This window comes from Esox lucius, chromosome 13, assembly GCF_011004845.1.
Source record: "Esox lucius isolate fEsoLuc1 chromosome 13, fEsoLuc1.pri, whole genome shotgun sequence".
Lineage (NCBI taxonomy): Eukaryota > Metazoa > Chordata > Actinopteri > Esociformes > Esocidae > Esox > Esox lucius.
This window is the reverse complement of record NC_047581.1, coordinates 33,055,072-33,075,832: the sequence shown is the minus strand read 5'-3', so window position 1 is coordinate 33,075,832 and position 20,761 is coordinate 33,055,072. Positions and strand designations below refer to the sequence as shown.

The following is a 20,761-nucleotide window of genomic DNA, read 5'->3' as shown; positions in this document are numbered from 1 at the left end:
ACACAGGCCCCCCACACACACTGCCCCCCTCCCCCACACACACTGCCCCCCCCCCACACACACACACACTGCCCCCCCCCCCTGCACCCTCACACACTGCCCCCCCCTACACTGCACCCTCACACACTGCCCCCCCCCACACCCTCACACACTGCCTCCCCCGCCCCACACTGCACCCTCACACACTGCTCCCCCACACACTGCACCCTCAAACACTGCCCCCCCACACTGCACCCCCCACACTGCACCCTCACACACTGCACCCCCACACTGCACCCCCCCACACTGCACCCTCACACACTGCCTCCCCCGCCCCACACTGCACCCTCACAGACTGCTCCCCACTACACTGCGCCCTCACACACTGCACCCCCCACACTGCACCCTCACACACTGCCCCCCCACACTGCACCCTCACACACTGCCCCCCCCCACACTGCACCCTCACACACTGCCCCCCCTACACTGCACCCTCACACACTGCCCCCCCTACACTGCACCCTCACACACTGCCCCCCCCCACACTGCACCCTCACACACTCCCCCCCGACACACTGCCCAACCGAAAATGTGTTGTCATATTCACCAGGGCTACAACGACTTTTAGAGCTGCCCACCGAGAGTCACTGACCATGTTGACAGAACGTTTTTTTCTGACATTGGTTACACGGGAGTTGTAACAGCCTTCTCCAAAAAAGCCTGTCAGACATTTTTTCTGGGCTTCGACGCTGTTGGTTGTCTTCTCTGTTCCAACTTGTATTCAACGTGATAGATTACTTATTTACTCTTGTCAAAGACCTTGTGTCTTTATTTCATGTGGACAGTTCTTTTTCCATTCAGTCTATCAACAATTCACACAGGCTGTCTATCTTTGTCATTACCTGTCAGTAGCTTCACTGACCTGGCAAGGCAAGATACATTAGCCAAAGCCTTGGGATTTACTTGAAAGCACAAACAACTAAAAACAACAGGTCTCCATGTTACAATTGTAGGTGTCAATACCCCCCACCCCGCCCGGCTCATCTTTGTACACACAGAATTCAAATGTATATTCATTCAGTTGGCATTACACGTAGTACATAGGACAATGGGGCAGAATGTTCCTTTCCTCCGTTTCTTTACAGTCTTTAACTGTTAACAGCACATACATTATTGCTGCCCAGTGAATTATCAAAAAACATATATGCCACATTTCAATGATAATATTGCAATGAATTATGATGTTTGATGCTGCTTTGTGAAAATGAATTAGGATGCCGACAGGAGAAGCCAAGCCTCCGGGCCGACGTTGCAGTGCCGTCATCGTTCAGATCATTTGTCCTGTGATTGGGGGGAAGCGAGAGCGGCCGTGCAATTGGGAGTCTTTAATTGTGTCCTAAAATAACACCATCTGATTGGGTGAGTAGTGAACTAGATAATACGGCCCCATTTAGGACCCCGCCCTGGTTCTGGTACCTCGAGGGTCTGAGCCTTGGGGTCCTTGGGGTCGCAGAGGGAGGTGTTGATCCGATGGTTGTGCTTGACACAACGCTGGCTGGTGTTCTGTGGGAGGGGGAAGGTTTGCCTGATGAGGGTCAGACGCCCAATAGACTTTATCACCAGGTCTTGGACGTCCTGATCTGAGATCTCCTGTTGGAGCACAGAGATAAAAACACAAACATATATCCACACACACACACACGCGCGCACACACACACACACGCGCACACACACACACACACACACACACACACCAGGGGAGGCTGTCAATTGGGTTTAGAGCAGTACCAATACCAATCTTTCTAAACATCATCCATATGAAGAAAGACACAATAAACAACCACAAATAACACAAAAAACAATAACACACAACAAAATAAATAACAATGTATAACACAATAAACGAGGACAAATAACACAATAAACAACAGCATGTAACACAACATACAACAACAAATAACAAAATAAACAACAATGTATAACACAAAAAACAACACATAACTCAATAAACAACAACATTATGAACAACAACAGTGTGCACAAAAACCCCCAACAGCCCAAGCGTTTGTATATGGCATACATCATTTCATGTAGTGTATTATTCCTGCTATCCTGATGTTATGAGAATGCACATGACACAAGGCCTCAAACACCCAGACATTATTCATTTGATGAAGACTGATGGGCAAAAGAGCAGGAGGGATTAGAGAGGGGGAGAGACAGACGGAGAGAGTCAGGGGGAGAGAGTCAGGGGGAGAGGAAGAGAGGGAAATAATGAGTCAGAGAGGCAGTAAAAGAGTAGGAGAGTCGGAGAGAGTCAGAGAGAGAAAGTAGGAGAGGGCAACTATGCATAAGAATGCGTCTTTGTTCACGTGTCCTTGTGCAACCTTGGGGAGGAATCAGTGCTAATTTTAGCCCAAAGACCAGGAAGGGAACAGGGTCTGGTGATTTGATGAAAGCAGACATGGGAACATCCCTGGTGAAGGTAGCTCTGAAACTCAACCGTTCTGGCTGACATATTTCACTTTTCATTTGTACATGTTTCGCCTGCATGACATCAGTGATGCTGACCGCGCCCCCAGAACACACACCTCTTATATAAATGCTCTGGTGGCCATATTGTCCATATCTGACGAGAACACTCCAACCAGAACGCACTGTCACACCTGGCTGACACGCCCACAGCGGAACAGACAATCTCATTTTAAACAATGCAGCAATTTGAGGTGTCAATTTCTTGGCTTTTTTCCCCTAACAGGCATTGCTCCAAACATTTCCCTGTCGTAAAACAATCTGAAAGGGGATTATCCTGCAAAGCTGTCACGAAAGATGCTCGTGGAAGAAGCAGAAACACAGGAGTGCTAAATTGCAAAACTCGCTGCCAAAAAAGTATTGCGGTCCCCACTGTGTGTGGCGGTCAGGGGCAGGGAAAGGAACACTGGCCAGGAGGGAAACACACATATTGGGCTGGCCTACGGAGGTCTCCGCTGCCAATTTACTGGCGCATCAAGTATTTCGAATGCGTCTTACTTCTATTCCAGCACCTATCAATACCGCCGTAAAATATGTAGAAAACAGAAGAAGAGTACAAACTCCTCTGGACAATATTGACGAGGGTTACGAGCTGGGCCAACTTAATTCACTTACTGGCCGTTTGAGTCTCTGAAGAGCATTAAATATAGTGGACACTCATTGTGGCTTTGTTTCAGAACCCAATTTTCAGTCATTTGAAACATCAGAGGACAACCCAAGAGGGTTTTTCACAACCTGTTTTTCATCAGCTTCTGTTTTTGTTTCGGCTTTCAGCGATTTCTCTGTTAGTTGCCTTTTATTTGAGCAACATCTTTTTTTTTGTAGTAAATGTAGCAGTCAAATACTTTGTCTTTCAGTTGACACGTGTACTGAGATCTGTTGTCATATCCTCAGTGAGTGTTAATTATTGGGACTTGACTGTGGGTCCCCCTGGGGTCAACGACATGCCTTGTTTACTGGCCACCTACCTGCCTAGATTATATACCACTCACACATTATAACATTTTAGTCACTAAGCAGATGCTCTTATCCACAGCAATTAGGGTTAAGTGCCTTGCTCAAGAGCATAACAGCCCATTATTAAACAAGTCAGCTCGGGGATTCAACAATTCAGTTACTAGTTCAATGCTCCAACCACTTGACTATCTGCTGCCCGCCCACACCCAATCAAGTCGTTCTAGCTGACAGATTTCACTTCTCATTTGCACAGGCTTTGTCTTCATGACATTAGTGAGCTTGACCGCATCCCTGCCTAGGAGTCTGCATGACAAGGAGAACGTAATCTGTCTTGACAATTAATACTTGTGGACAAACACTGAGGCGATTGACATTTAAAATAGGAGAATGGGTTAATCTCCAAATAGCACAGCAATTGAATCCACACGAGGTCCAAGACAACACTGTCTCCTCCTATATTTAGGTACATGCACTCTATTTAAGTTGATCCGACTTTCACTTCAGTCTAGCCTAATCCTGTCATTCTGTTATCGTTCAGCCATTACTGGCATATTATTTTGCTTTGTTACAGTTCCAAATCAAGCAAGATTTTTTGTGTTCTCCATCCAGCGAGGGATGGATGAGGAGAGGGATGGAGAGAGAGATGGAGAGAGAGAGAGGGTAGATGGATGGAAGGACGGAGAAGGAGACAGAGAAAGAATTGAAGAGACAGAAACAGAAAGAGGTTAAGAAAAAAGATGGAGAAAGACAGAGAGAGGAGAGAAACAGAGAAATAGAACTAGAAATTCCAGCCTGTCTTTAATCCACAGCTCAAAAACAGAGAAATATAGAGATCCATTATGAGTGCTCTACCTATCCACGTGAAAAACATCTGTGTGGTTAGTCAGATAAAAGAGAAGTATTACAACAATAAGCCCCTCATCAATATTAGAGTAAGAGAAAACCTGGCCCATGCTACCCATTTCAAACACAAAACAGCATTCAATGATGGTTCAGCAGGAACAGCAGAAAATCATTAAAGTGTGTGTGTGTGTGTGTATGTGTGTGTGTGTGTATGTGTGTGTTTGTTTTCAGTTTGAGGGCATTTGCGATTAGTATGCACCCCCCACCTCTGTTCTCAGTTATCCTCGGCACCCCCTATCGTGTCAGGCCTGAAGACCGCTACTGAGCTGGCGGTTGCTAGCATACCCACCCCGAAACACAACCTCGCTGCTGCTCTGCACGCAACGCTACGTCCACACTGACCTCATTGATGATGATCCAGTGACAGTCAAACGCCACAAGGTTCGTCTCCACAACCTGAAAAAAACAACAAAAAAATGTGTCAGTGTGTATAAATGTATACGTACTCAGGACCGCAACACATGTTCTGTCAGCAATTTTCAGTACATACTCAGATATTCAAGATTCATTCAACAAGTGCGTTTATCATGAGACGACGTCAGAGCCATCTCATCGCGGGAATTGTCTAGTACAGTGTATAGAAGGTGATTAAGGTTCTGAAGAGAAAACGCCACCGATGAAGAGTGCACTTTCATTCATTATCACAGAGCCACTTAGTCCAACGTGCCGCATTAGCAGGAACGAAAATAAAAGCGCATGAATGGGTGCTTTTGAAACGGTACTGAGGGTACTTGATGCCTGCTGCCCACAGAACATGTTTTGGACAACAATAGAGAGATTCATTTATATTGAAGTGCAAAGTTAATTAGAAATGGTATTGTGAGTTAAGTGTGTATCAGTCATTTAGTCACACCGTTTAGCAGATTCTTTGACACCACAGAAAGTAATGCATCTGGGGCTACACGTGGGTGCTCCCAGCTGGAGGCTGACATTACCGTGACATTACCGTGCTCTCGTACTAACGGCCCTCCCAGCACCTAGGTGGCGATCATACACAACAACGCATCTGCAGCACTGACCCTGAATACAGACGCCCTTCAGGGCTGTGTGCTTCATCTCCTCGCGTTTGCAAGGGTGCGCCCGACTTCCCAGCACCGTTGGGTTTCGCCGAGGGCCTGACGGCGGCACGCTAGAACGCTGATGCTAATGAGACGGCCCAACAGGAGGCGGTCAGAGACCTGGCAGAGTGGTGCCACTCCAGACGGTGCTGTGGAGCGGGCCGGGAGCGCCGCGGAATAATAACAGAGCCTCACATGCACAGTTATGAAGAGGGCGCAGCACGTCGGAGCCTCTTCCCACTCAGGAGGCTGAAATGATTTGGCACGGTTCCTCTGGTCCTCAAAAGGTTCCACCGCGGCCCTACTGAGCACCGTTGAGAACTACTTCACCCGCGGCATCACCGCCTGCTATGGCAACAGGACCGCCCCGGGCCGTGTTACAATCGGGCGGGGGGGGAGCACGAAGGGCGAAGTTAATCACCGCAACCTAGCTTCCTGCTATCGAGGAGAACACTCTAAAAATAGTCACCCGAGCCATGGACTGTTCTCTTTACTATCCCCGGGGTGAGCAGTACCAGTGAAGCCCTGGAACCAACTAACCTAGTCCCCAGGCTACAGTGCACAGCTCCTCTGAGCCTGGAACGCCTACCGCCTGAAGCCACTGGCTTATCCTGTGTGATGTATTTGTCACCTTTTGAATTTAGCAATTCAAAACAATGCAAAGTGTGGAATCAAATGGATGGGGACTGGAGCTACCTGAACACGTTTATTCAAGCACTTACATCACAGCCACTCTAACCACTGTTGGCTAATAGCCTACGACACTTTCCTATCATAATGAACACATTTTAACGAAGCCCAAATTACCTTGTTCTGCACACGCCAGCGAGACAGCTCAGCTGAATTCCCATACAGCTGTCCCAAAGCCAGCTAAACCTAGCGATTGGTGCTTGGGTCCACAAAAAACGCGGGATGTTGTGGGAGATGATTGGTCGGTTGGCTAAGCCGACTAAACCAAGGCCTATTGCCACAGGAATGTTTCCTGTTGGCTAATTAATTAATGTAGTTTGAAGTATACCAAGCACTTAGAAACCTGATAAACCCACACCCAGTAGTATGATGGAGACTGTGAAGAGACAGATTTGGCAAGATGTATTTTTGTTGTTTTACTGTTGTGTATTGTATTGATATTATGCATGTATATTAGGTATTTAAAATTAATAATTTGGACATTTGGACTAATAGCCTTTGCTTCAACCGTGGCTGATTTGAATCCTAATGAAATACCAAGTGTGACAAATACAATCTGAGTTAAGCGAGCACAGTGATGGATCTGACGATGATGTTGTTCACTTTCAAGCAAATGCTTTTCTTGTCCAATGTGTGTTCACACTCTGATGCCACTAGTTATGTACTGTAGTATGGTTTGTGGTATACTGTGTAGCATTATGTGGTGTACTGTGTGCTATAATGTTTGGTATACTATGATGTACTCTGTGGTTTAAAATGTGGTACACTAATCGTTGTACCGTGTGGTATAAAATGTGATATATCATATGCTATGTTTTGTATAGCATGTGTAGTACTATATGGTATAATGTGTGGTATACTGTCTGGTATAATTTGTGATATACAGTACTCTCTGGTATAACATGTGATATAATATGTGATATATCATTTGCTATAATGGGTGGTATAATGTGGTACAGTTTACTGTGTGGTATTCTGTGTGGTACAATTTGTGATATACTGTACTATGTGGTATAATGTGTGGTATTCTGTGCGGTATAATTTGTGATATACAGTACTATGTGGTATAATGCAAGGTATAGTGTGTGGTATAATTTGTGATATACAGTAATATGTGGTATAATATGTGGTATAGAGTACTATGTGGAATAATTTGTGATATATGCAGTATTATGTGGCATAATGCGTGGTTTACTGTGCGGTATAATTTGTGATATACAGTACTAGGTGGTATAATTTGTGATATACAGTACTATGTGGTATAATTTGTGATATATAGTACTAGGTGGTATAAGTTGTGATATACAGTACTATGTGGTATAATTTGTGATATACAGTACTATGTGGTATAATTTGTGATATATATTACTATGTGGTATAATTTGTGATATACAGTACTATGTGGTATAATGTGTGATTTACTGTGCGGTTTAATTTGTGATATACAGTACTATGTGGTATAATGTGTGATATACAGTACTATGTGGTATAATGTGTGATATATATTACTATGTGGTATAATTTGTGATATACAGTACTGTGTGGTATAATGTGTGATATATATTACTATGTGGTATAATTTGTGATATACAGTACTGTGTGGTATAATGTGTGATATATATTACTATGTGGTATAATTTGTGATATACAGTACTATGTGGTATAATGTGTGGTTTACTGTGCGGTTTAATTTGTGATATACAGTACTATGTGGTATAATGTGTGATATACAGTACTATGTGGTATAATGTGTGATATATATTACTATGTGGTATAATTTGTGATATACAGTACTGTGTGGTATAATGTGTGATATATATTACTATGTGGTATAATTTGTGATATACAGTACTATGTGGTTTAATGTGTGATATATATTACTATGTGGTTTAATGTGTGGTATACAGTACTATGTGGTATAATGTGTGATATACAGTACTATGTGGTATAATGTGTGATATATATTACTATGTGGTTTAATGTGTGGTATACAGTACTATGTGGTATAATGTGTGATATACAGTACTATGTGGTATAATGTGTGATATATATTACTATGTGGTTTAATGTGTGGTATACAGTACTATGTGGTATAATGTGTGATATACAGTACTATGTGGTATAATGTGTGATATATATTACTATGTGGTATAATTTGTGATATACAGTACTGTGTGGTATAATGTGTGATATATATTACTATGTGGTATAATTTGTGATATACAGTACTATGTGGTTTAATGTGTGATATATATTACTATGTGGTTTAATCTGTGGTATACAGTACTATGTGGTATAATGTGTGATATACAGTACTATGTGGTATAATGTGTGATATATATTACTATGTGGTTTAATGTGTGGTATACAGTACTACGTGGTATAATGTGTGATATACAGTACTATGTGGTATAATGTGTGATATATATTACTATGTGGTTTAATGTGTGGTATACAGTACTATGTGGTTTAATGTGTGGTATACTGGTGTCATGACAGATGACAGATGCGGTATACTGCTGTCATGATATACTGTCATGACAGATGTTCTCTAACATTTATTGCACACTGGTTGGTTTGATTGCTGAACACTGATTGGCTGAAAGCAGTGGTATATGGCCTGTTAGCTTACGTTTACGTCACGTTCAGCAACTAGAGTACACACACCAAAGGACCAACCACACTGTGCTGCTGGGTGGACCTACAGTAGCAGTATGGTAATGCTCTAATCTCAATGCTGTGCATTCTGGGTGCGAGAACGAGCTATGAATACTTTATACAAACACACATAAATCAAGTCAACACTTAACTAGCAATAATATTTTGGGATAATGGAGCTGCTAATGGAGTGAACACTATAATTTGTGTAATTCTAGAGGGCATAAGTTGCAGCTGCTGTAGAGAAGGGAGAAAGCCGTATGGGCGTTCCACAATGGGAACCGACAAACACACAGATCTGCAATAGCAGATCTGGGATTTGAACCAGCAGCCTTTGACCCAGTTGACACAATACTCTTACCTTGCGGGTACTTACCACACACACACACACACACACACACACATAAAGAACATCTTTATGACTTTCTGAGACTCGGGGTGCTGTGGGCTGAGGGCCAGATAGCAGGCTGCATTTTGCTTGTGTTTGTGCCTGGGGGATCAGCTGCATGGAGGGACTGTTATCCTTACTCAACTCTTGGGATTGCAGGGCTTGACAATATTATGAGAGGAGTTCTTCATGTCTCACTCTCCACCTCTTTTAATAGTGTCATCAACACTATCTATTTTTCCAGTGTCATCATCACTCTCTTCATAGTGTCATCATCACTCTCTCCATCACTCTCTTCATAGTGTCATCATCACTCTCTCCATCACTCTTTTCATAGTGTCATCATCACTCTCTCCATCTCTCTCTTCATAGTGTCATCATCACTCTCTCCATCTCTCTTTTCATAGTGTCATCATCACTCTCTCCATCTCTCTTTTCATAGTGTCATCATCACTCTCTCCATCTCTCTTTTCATAGTGTCATCATCACTCTCTCCATCTCTGTTTTCAGTGTCATCATCACTCTCTCCATCTCTCTTTTCATAGTGTCATCTTCACTCTCTCCATCTCTGTTTTCAGTGTCATCATCACTCTCTCCATCTCTCTTTTCATAGTGTCATCATCACTCTCTCCATCCCTCTTTTCATAGTGTCATCATCACTCTCTCCATCTCTCTCTTTTCATAGTGTCATCATCACTCTCCATCTCTCTCTTCATAGTGTCATCATCACTCTCTCCATCTCTCTCTTCATAGTGTCATCATCACTCTCTCCATCTCTCTCTTCATAGTGTCATCATCACTCTCTCCATCTCTCTTTTCATAGTGTCATCATCACTCTCTCCATCTCTCTTTTCATAGTGTCATCATCACTCTCTCCATCTCTCTCTTCATAGTGTCATCATCACTCTCTCCATCTCTCTCTTCATAGTGTCATCATCACTCTCTCCATCACTCTCTTCATAGTGTCATCATCACTCTCTCCATCTCTCTCTTCATAGTGTCATCATCACTCTCCATCTCTCTTTTCATAGTGTCATCATCACTCTCTCCATCTCCCTTTTCATAGTGTCATCATCACTCTCTCCATCTCTCTCTTCATAGTGTCATCATCACTCTCTCCATCTCTCTCTTCATAGTGTCATCATCACTCTCTCCATCTCTCTTTTAATAGTGTCATCATCACTCTCTCCATCCCTGTTCTCTCGCCATCCAGAAGCCCATGTTTCTCCTGCTCAGTGTGCCGGCACTGTATTTCATTAAACCTAATTGTCTAGGTGACTAAAGCAGGGCTGTCGTAAAACACACTGGTCATAAACAAAAGCAACAGCTGGAGAGTATGACAGCGGAGCGCTAATAGTGTTTTAATCTCCCACAAAGACTCAATAAAACTTCATAATTACACTGTAGACATGTCCTATAAACCAACCTGTCAATTGGAACATGAGTGAAACAGGGGGGGTAGACCAAACACAACTGGAAAGGCTTTTCCTAAATGGTTGACATTCTGACTATGTAAAAACAAATGGAAAGTTTGACAGCAGGTGACATTTGAAATACTGAGTGTGCTTTAAATGGTCACATGCCATTCTCATTAAGGCTTTTCATGTACAAGATTGCGCTGCACACTACCGAGGAAAGTAATCGTCTTCCCGGGCCGATGTGTTTGACAAGAGCTTATAATCAGATTAGTGGTTGCACCGCTCCAGAATGAACCAAGGACGGGAATTAACGCATGCCTAATTGCGCATTAGGTGACGCATTTATTCTCAATATGCAGCAGTCTGGAGGAGGTATTTGTTACGTACTGTGTTAGTTTTACTGTAGTGGTAAACGCAGTACTTGGCTACGCAGTATCAAGTTCTACTAACTACTGGGAAAACAGGCCCACTGTTTCTCCATCTCTCCCCTGGTTCGGTTCATTAGTCAGCGAGCCCGAAACTATGACAACCTTGTCAGTGTCCCAGGTGAGGGTCTTGACGACACTGGAGGTCTGTCTCCGTGACACATATGATTGGAACTATTTTCAGCGCTGGCTGTGACTCACGGGATGATAATTCAATTCATTACATCTCTTTTACCCTCTTCTATCTGCCCTTCCCTCCCATCCACCCGCTTCTCCCCATTTATCCTTCTCTCTTTCGCTCCCTCTCCCTCCCTTTCTCCCTCCTCACTCTACCTCCAACTCCCTCTATCAACCACGCTCTCCCACTATGTCCACCTCACCCCCCCTCCCCCCTCTCTCGGATGACTTGAACATTTACATCCTGCTATGTGTGTTCACGGTAATACGGCAGACTTCCAGCAGTGTGTTGGGTGTCAGGGAGTCTGGGAAACCAGCCCCCCACACTGAGTACGGATGAGGCCATGCTTCACTGACTTACAGCAGGGAGCGGGAGTGTGTGTTTGTGTGTGTGGGTGAACGGGCATCAGTAAGTGTCAGGCTCTCTGCGTTCCTTCACGCCCATTAGTACTCTCCCCTGCTTGTCCAGGATAAATTCTTCAGCCATAAATTCAATTCCGCATCTATTCTGTTCAACACTACTGTTGTTTGCTCCTTGGGGTTTAAGGCTGGGTGTTTCTGTAAAAGCACTTTGTGACAACTGCTGTTGTGTAAAAGGCTTTATAAATACATTTGATTGATTGATTGATTGATTTGGAAGTTCTAGCAGTTTGTTTCGTGCTGGGGATATGCTTATCAGTAAGCGGAAGAAACTATTTCTGAAACTCTTAATCAAGGACAGTGTTAGGTTGATGATAATTAACAAATATTTGTGATTACTTTTATATGATCACGCACACATCGTTTTAGGGCCAGCCTTTGAAACCTAGATATATACATGGCTCGTATACAATGACTCCTACCATTCATCGAATGCGTGTGGATACTGCATAGAGCTGTTCACGACATGTATATGATTTAGACCTTGCACTCCGATAATACCCAGCTATCTGAATACCCATATACAGCCAGATCTCAGGCACATTATAATATTTGAAGGTTTGTTTGTGTGGAAAGCTAGATGACGATAGTAAATATTTAAGCCAAACAGAGAATACATTTCTCTGTTGTTACCGCATGCATTACAAAGCCTTCCAAATATGCCAGGGCAGCAGATCACCTTGTGGTTAGAGAGTTGGGCCTTATTGGCCAGTAGCCAAAAAGCTGCTGGTTTCAATCCCTGAGTCGACCATGAAAACCTGTCACTGATCAGGCAACACCCTTAACGCTGCCATACTTCTAGATAAGAATTTCTGCTAAATGAGCTAAAAAGTAGTTTGGTTCATGTATATACTGTGTACTTAAAGCAGTAGGGTTTATGGGAAAAGCTGAGGCAAGGAAAACTGTTGCCATTTTACTATCACATCATCTGACATGACATCCTTACCTAGCCTGTTAGGAATATGACTCTGCACATACAGTTGATAGTAAATGGACTATACACATACAGTAAATATTAAATGGACTATACACATACAGTATATAGTAAATGGACTATACACATACAGTATATAGTAAATGAACTATACACATACAGTATATAGTAAATGGACTATACACATACAGTATATAGTAAATGGACTATACACATACAGTATATAGTAAATGGACTATACACATACAGTAAACAGTAAATGGACTATACACATACAGTTGATAGTAAATGGACTATACACATACAGTATATAGTAAATGGACTATACACATACAGTAAATAGTAAATGGACTATACACATACAGTTGATAGTAAATGGACTATACACATACAGTATATAGTAAATGGACTATACACATACAGTATATAGTAAATGGACAATACACATATAGTTGGTAGTAAATGGACTATACACATATAGTATATAGTAAATGGACTATACACATACAATATATAGTAAATGGACTATACACATACAGTATATAGTAAATGGACTATAAACATACTGTTTATAGTAAATTGACTATACACATACAGTATATAGTAAATGGACTATAAACATACAGTTTATAGTTAATGGACTATACACATATAGTATATAGTAAATGGACTATACACATACAGTATATAGTAAATAGACTATACACATACAGTATATAGTAAATAGACTATACACATACAGTATATAGTAAATTGACTATACACATACAGTAAATAGTAAATGGACTATACACATACAGTAAATATTAAATGGACTATACACATACAGTATATAGTAAATGGACTATACACATACAGTATATAGTAAATGAACTATACACATACAGTATATAGTAAATGGACTATACACATACAGTATATAGTAAATGGACTATACAAATACAGTATATAGTAAATGGACTATACACATACAGTAAACAGTAAATGGACTATACACATACAGTTGATAGTAAATGGACTATACACATACAGTATATAGTAAATGGACTATACACATACAGTAAATAGTAAATGGACTATACACATACAGTTGATAGTAAATGGACTATACACATACAGTATATAGTAAATGGACTATACACATACAGTATATAGTAAATGGACAATACACATACAGTTGGTAGTAAATGGACTATACACATATAGTATATAGTAAATGGACTATACACATACAATATATAGTAAATGGACTATACACATACAGTATATAGTAAATGGACTATAAACATACTGTTTATAGTAAATTGACTATACACATACAGTATATAGTAAATGGACTATAAACATACAGTTTATAGTTAATGGACTATACACATATAGTATATAGTAAATGGACTATACACATACAGTATATAGTAAATAGACTATACACATACAGTATATAGTAAATAGACTATACACATACAGTATATAGTAAATTGACTATACACATACAGTAAATAGTAAATGGACTATACACATACAGTATATAGTAAATGGACTATACACATACAGTATATAGTAAATAGACTATACACATACAGTATATAGTAAATTGACTATACACATACAGTTGGTAGTAAATGGACTATACACATACAGTATATAGTAAATGGACTATACACATACAGTATACAGTTAATGGACTATACACATACAGTATATAGTAAATGGACTATACACATACAGTATATAGTAAATGGACTATACACATACAGTATATAGTAAATGGACTATACACATACAGTATATAGTAAATGGACTATACACATGCAGTATATAGTAAATGGACTATACACATACAGTATATAGTAAATGGACTATACACATACAGTATATAGTTAATGGACTATACACATACAGTATATAGTAAATGGACTATACACATACAGTATATAGTAAATGGACTATACACATACAGTATATAGTAAATGGACTATACACATACAGTATATAGTAAATGGACTATACACATGCAGTATATAGTAAATGGACTATACACATACAGTACATATTAAATGGACTATACACATACAGTACATATTAAATGGACTATACACATACAGTATATAGTAGCAACCATTAATCCATAGGGATTCTAATCATTTCCATAGTAACTATAACCCTGTATAGCTACATTTGTGTTTCAGAAATTGTCAACATTTGATGTTAGTTCGTTTTCAATTCCATAAACTTTATTTCTCATTTAACATATTTTAGAAACAGGAAAGCAATCAAGCTTCATTTGTGAAATTGAAGCCCCAAAAAACAAATAAATCTTCCTTCTTATCCATTCTGAGAGACATCCCAGAGCCATAAACCTTATTTCTCAGCCTACAAATGTCTGGGTTGCTTGTTTGCTGAGCAGAGGTAAACGTCATTTGCATTTACAGTGTAAGCACTGGAACTCCAATTCATGGGCTCAGAATCATTAATGTGCATTAGACCAAGCTCCGGATTCTTTACGAATTCTGTGGGGGAGTGTCCATTTGCAGGGGAGTGTCCAGGGGGTGATAGAGGGGACATGGATGGGGGGAGGGGAACTCTCACACGCGGGGTAGGGTAAGTGAGATTTGTCTTATGGTTTGTTACGGCTTTGTCACTTCTTGTACTGTTACTTCACGTTTTTTATTTCTATTTTTTTTTTTTTTTTTTGGAAAACACATCCTTGCATTGCTGTTGGTAAATTGTGAAAGACTTCACAACGCAGATCTCAGGATGCTTTTGAAGTGAATACTTTTTTCATGACCCAATAAAGGTTCTCAGCAGTTTAGAGAATCAGAATGCTGAGGCATTTTGATGTAATCAGTTTGGTACAATTGAAGACAGAACATTGTGATCCTGATATTTCAACCTGGAGGAGCTACAAGGTTCAATCTGCACAGAAAGTTCATTTGGAATTTTTGAGAAATAACTATTTCATTCATGTAATTCATTTATTGTAGTAGAGAAAAACAGAAATACCTCTCCAATAGACCATAATTCATGCTCAGGTCCCCTGTAGTATATATATTTTTTTACAATCAAGAGAGCATGTTCTGGGCATCTGCAAAAAGCTGAGAAACAAATGATAGCTGAGGTGAAAGAGGACAATAATTAATAATATGAATAATCAAAGACTTGGGACCAGATCTATCTATTAGAATTTTTTAACCTGTCTTCAGAACTGTCTTCTCAAGTCAGAGATTTCAGAACTGTGATCCTGCTTCATGATTCAAAACACTGCAAAAAAAAAGTTTAACTAAAACTGAACTATATTTAAGGGGATATTTGCATGAATTAAGTGAAATAATCTGCAGATGGAACAAGACATATTACTTGATATTCAAAGCATATTTTCTAAACCCAAGCGGTGTTATCTGATTCAACTTTAGCTTGATAAGAAAAATTTACCTTTTTCACTTAAAAACAAGTTAGATTTTATAAGACATATTTTTGAACTGTACATTTTAGAGAACATTTTTAGAACTTTTCAAGTCCTCTTCTATGAATCAATTTCATGAAACTATTTCTTTATTAATACCCAAGTATTGTGTGACTGGATTGCACACAGAATATCCCAAATTCAAAGGGGTTTACGCCAATAGATCTTCCGGCGTAGATTTTTTTCATAGTAAATTCATCATTCATCTTTATTTTTATATTTTTCATGACAAAAATGTCAGTTAAAACTGGTTTGTCCCAAGGTCACATGTTGTAAAACACTTCTATAACTCTTCCGTTTGGGTTGAAGCGGGGCTCATTAGGATCCCTGGGAGAGCTTGCTTGGCCCTGGAAAGCTGAGGGTTTAAGTGAGCGAGTGAGTCCGGGTGAGTCTTTTATCTGACTGACAGATAGCAGCAGGTAAGGCGTTGTGTCTCTTAGATCAAAGCGTCCGTGATTACACCGTGAGAGGAACGGTCTAGCTTCTCATCCGTCATCACCATCGCCTTAAATCACACTAACGGTGCTAAATCTGTTCCAGAACCGTGGGAACTTGGACTCTCAATTGAAAAATTGTCCTTACCCAATAAATAACTTCATAACTTCCTATGGCACCACAGGATGAAGTTGAGAGGCAGTAACCTATTTAAGCCACTGCTACTCTTTGGCATGTAAGGAGGATTATCAACAGTATAGGACCGTAGTGGAGTATTAGCTGTGTACTTCCAATTTCACGGTTGATTTCAAATCAAATCAGGCCAACAGCGATTGTACATGCAAGAAAGGCTCGAGAAGCAGAACACACTAGGGTATTCTCTATTATTTTTTGATTTGTCAGATCAATGTAATTTACATAAGAGGACAATCCTTCAGCCATCAGTTGTTCTGAACGCCATGCGAATACCGTAGGCTTCTGGAAATTACACTCAAAACCAAGTGCCGTGGATCTAAATGTGTTCTGAACGCAATACATTTTGGAAATGACATACGGAGGTGGAGAGGCGGGCGGCGGGGAAGGTGGTCCCTGGGAGTGGCGCCTTTCACACAGCTCTCATTATTGTTATTATCTCATATGTTCCATCTGTCGGCTCGGGCAGGAAGAGAACACAGATAATTGAGAGCCAGCGTTCATTTAGCAGACCGCTGATGAAGATTATACCCAGCCCTCTGACACGCACCTATCCAGGTTCCAGGAGAACAGCGCTTGGCTCAGTTCAGCCAGGCTACTCCCTCCCTGTAGACAGGCAACACACATCTCAGAAGTCTTGCCGGGGCCTTGGCATACACAATAGGATGCACAATATTTGTCCCGAATGGGAAGCTGTGGCGAATTCTCTGTAAAACAAGAAAATTCACCGCAGCTACATGAAATCAGATGAAACCTTACCAGAGTCAGTGGGATGCTCAAAAAGTAGTTTAAGACTTCAGCCACCCGAACCACAGGTCTCTTTACGATTGCATGGCCAGCACGACAGGCAGCACCAGTGTATGTCTGGACTGACAGGACACTGCACCGCTTCTACCCCAAATCCATAAGACTGACCTTTATGCACCGCGCAATCACACAAATACAAACGTATATTCATATGTTCATTCATACATTAAAACCAGGGCTGCCGCTGGTTGTAATAGATCCTTTTTCAGAGTACCCTAACATTATCTCCATGGACTAGGTCCTGGTACTCCCTGTATATTAACAGACCTCACCCGACGTCATACAGTGTGGTGGGGCCATCTTTAGCAACATTATCTCCATCGCCTACGACAGGCTGAAATCAAATCAGTGAATAATGTCATAAGTTAGTCATACATACGTCTTAAAACTAATTAAGGAGTTTTGTGCAGCAATGATCAGTATTAAGTACATTGGATTATGGCATGCTACCGAGCATGATTTTGCTAAGCGTGCTAATGTTAGCTAAGCCAGCAATTCATACAAAAACAGATCGTGCTAACAGTGCAGCACATACAATGGTAAATATATTACACCAGTTAGCTGGCTACTGTTGATGAGTGAGAAGCTAGCCAACATTATTATGAGTTCTCTCCTCATGATGCAGGTGTGCTCTTTGTTGCTGCAACACTTGTTCAGTCTGGTACATAGCATGCCGTACATGCTGCTCTACACAGCAGATCAAAAGTGGCATAGAGGAGATGTTTATCTGGATTGATTTCCAATAACAGTTGCTTTTAACATAGGGGCAGCATGTCTACAGTGTTATCCTAAATAAAACAAGCTAAGCAAGCTGATTATATTAATTCAGCAAGCTGCTTTTGCCAATAACGGGATTATGTACAGCTAGTTAAAGACAGATTGTTCACTGATTTAAGCCACAAGGAAATATTTAATTCAGTTAAGTAATTCAGTCTTGTCAACATTTCTTGGTTGATCAGGAGCAGTTCAGTGTCACTTGGCAACTTCATGTGCCCACAGCAAAGCCCTACACCTCAACGTTTACTCAGCAGCCCTCGGTCCAAAAGACTCTATACGCCTACTGCGTCCTTTCTGTTACTGACCCAAAGGTGTAACCAATAGGTATCATGTTTTAAACATATTTTTTCTGAGACATAGCCAACTGAGTAAATCTGGCTATTTGTATACAGTATTTACATAATAAAAAAACATTTTGTCTCAGTAAAACTTGTTGAAAGTGGCAAGGACAGTTTATGGAGTAAACGGAGCTTGAAGATTTTTTATCACAGCACAGGTACAACTTTTTTTGCTACACTACTGACAATAAACTACTTCAGTTAAATGTAGCAACATTATGCCTGCCCGCCCATCTCTAACTGTGTAACAGCATGTTCGACTCACAGAAAACACAAGTTCTTACGTCGATTTCACCGTTTCGGGCAAGCAAGTTTATGGGGTTTTGAAACGCCTCCTCTTTGAAGTGTATGTGTCCTCTATTTTACGCATTAATCTCAATCCTACTCAGGCGTGTGCTCCTTAATACATTATAACCGCTATGTGTCACATTTGCCATTTCGGCTTAATGTCAGGCACCTCACTCACATTGTGGAATCCATCATCTATAATTCATGCTCTCTGTGCAATTGTCAGAGAGCCACACCATCACCTTGGCTGGGGGAGTCTGGGGGAGACTGGTGCTGACTCTACATTCACAACAGGCCCACATACACTTAAGCACGCACACAGAGTGTACCGCAGAACTCCTGTGATCCAACATCATCTGAAAATATATAAATATGTCCATGATTTACCTACATTTAATCAGGGAATACACACAGATAATGCACTTTCTTGCAAGTTTTCCTTGTAAACATGATATGCAGGGTTTTCTTTGGGGGGAGGGGGTAATCAAACTACAGTAGCACACATCCCAACACAGAAACTTTTGAACAAGCGCCCAACTGTAGGCGACAAACAGACACACCAGACCCCAAGCTAAACTTCCAGCAGTGCCTTAAACGTGGTTAAGGACACAAGTCATTCAAGCCTGAGCTTATTTTGCAGCTTAATGCAATCCTGCCAGGGAAATAAAAGCAAAGGTGGTTTTACCGAGTTCTAAAGCCATTTTTTAGACACATACTGCAGGTACACACACATATAGCCGCCAACACTGAGTCAGAAGCCTCCGCAGTGAAGAAACCACATTAGAACATGGAGGGACAAGTGTATCCAACAAATAACGCTGAGTTCTTGAATTTGGACAGGAAACGTCCCAAAGTGACCCTGGTTCCACATTCCACCCGCCTGTCTGGTCAGAGATGAGCAGCGTGGAGGGCTGATGGCGGGGAGGCATCACGTGTTCAGGGCTGGCTGGCGAGCTCCTGAGGCTTAGGGGGCATGATGCACACTCATCCCTGGATTCGTAATTACTGTAAATCACCTCATTACCGCCCGCTTAATTAGTCAATACAGGCCTGGTCATGCACCCCTGACCGACTTGTGCATTCAGCTCCTGCCACTCAGACCCCAGGCCCATAACGACGTGTCTAGGCGCAGAACGACGTGTCCAGGCCCAGAACGACGTGTCACAGCTGGCCCGGCCCAGACCTAGCTCCACCCAGCATCCCGTTGATCCCCATCCACGGTTCTGTTGAAGGAAACCGGACATACTGGGATCAGAAAACGGCTGGCCCTCCAGGGTGCCACCAGGTCAGCCCCGACGGGTTCTCGTCCCCTCCCCGCTTCCGTCTCTGACAGTGATATACGTTTCCGCGAGTTCCTCGCGCATGACTTCCATCGACCTCCGTCGAGTCATTTGTCTTCCTCAGTATTGAACAAAGATCCTCAACAGGGCTGCTGAGGAGATGATGGTGACTATAGATCCGTCCCCATGTAAAACACTCTGGGGTGATACATCACTGCCAAGCTTCTTTTCATATCATGACATCTCAAATGACATTTGTATGGCAACTGATCGGTGGTTGGGAGAAATGGAAAATAGGAGGGTATTTCTACCCTGGCGTGGGTTATTAAGCTGTGTCCACACACCTACTTTATAAATCCCAGACAAAAAAAGCATGATGGTTAGTTCAAGTAATCAAGATCGCTCCGTTGTGTTAGCACTTGTATATTCCAGATGCTTTGTCGTTCCAAGGAAACCGGTTAAGGTTTACTAGGTTCTGGGTTTCTCACTTACGCTTTGGAAAGACTAATTACAAAGAGATGGTCTCGTAAAGACTTGTCATCGATTTAAAAACAATGAGTATTTAGTTAACTAATTAGTGGCTAAATGAACGCCAGAGATAAAAATAAATATCAATACAGAGGAATCGTGCATTGTTTTGAA

General features: G+C 41.4%; 1 protein-coding gene across 7 annotated transcripts in view; it reads right to left on the bottom strand.

The window, feature by feature from the left end:
- The window catches only part of grid2 (glutamate receptor, ionotropic, delta 2), a 351,085-nt gene that overhangs the window by 111,007 nt on the left and 219,317 nt on the right, over positions 1-20,761 (bottom strand). For all 7 annotated transcript variants that reach the window (XR_001198414.4, XR_001198415.3, XM_013136897.3 and 4 more), the window contains 2 exons: positions 4,714-4,767; positions 1,456-1,629 (listed from right to left, as the gene is read on the bottom strand). Coding sequence is in view for 5 of the 7 variants with exons in the window: in XM_013136897.3 (XP_012992351.1) it covers positions 1,456-1,629; positions 4,714-4,767 (228 nt within the window). In the remaining 2 variants the exon portion in view is untranslated. The remainder of the gene's footprint in view (positions 1-1,455; positions 1,630-4,713; positions 4,768-20,761) is intronic.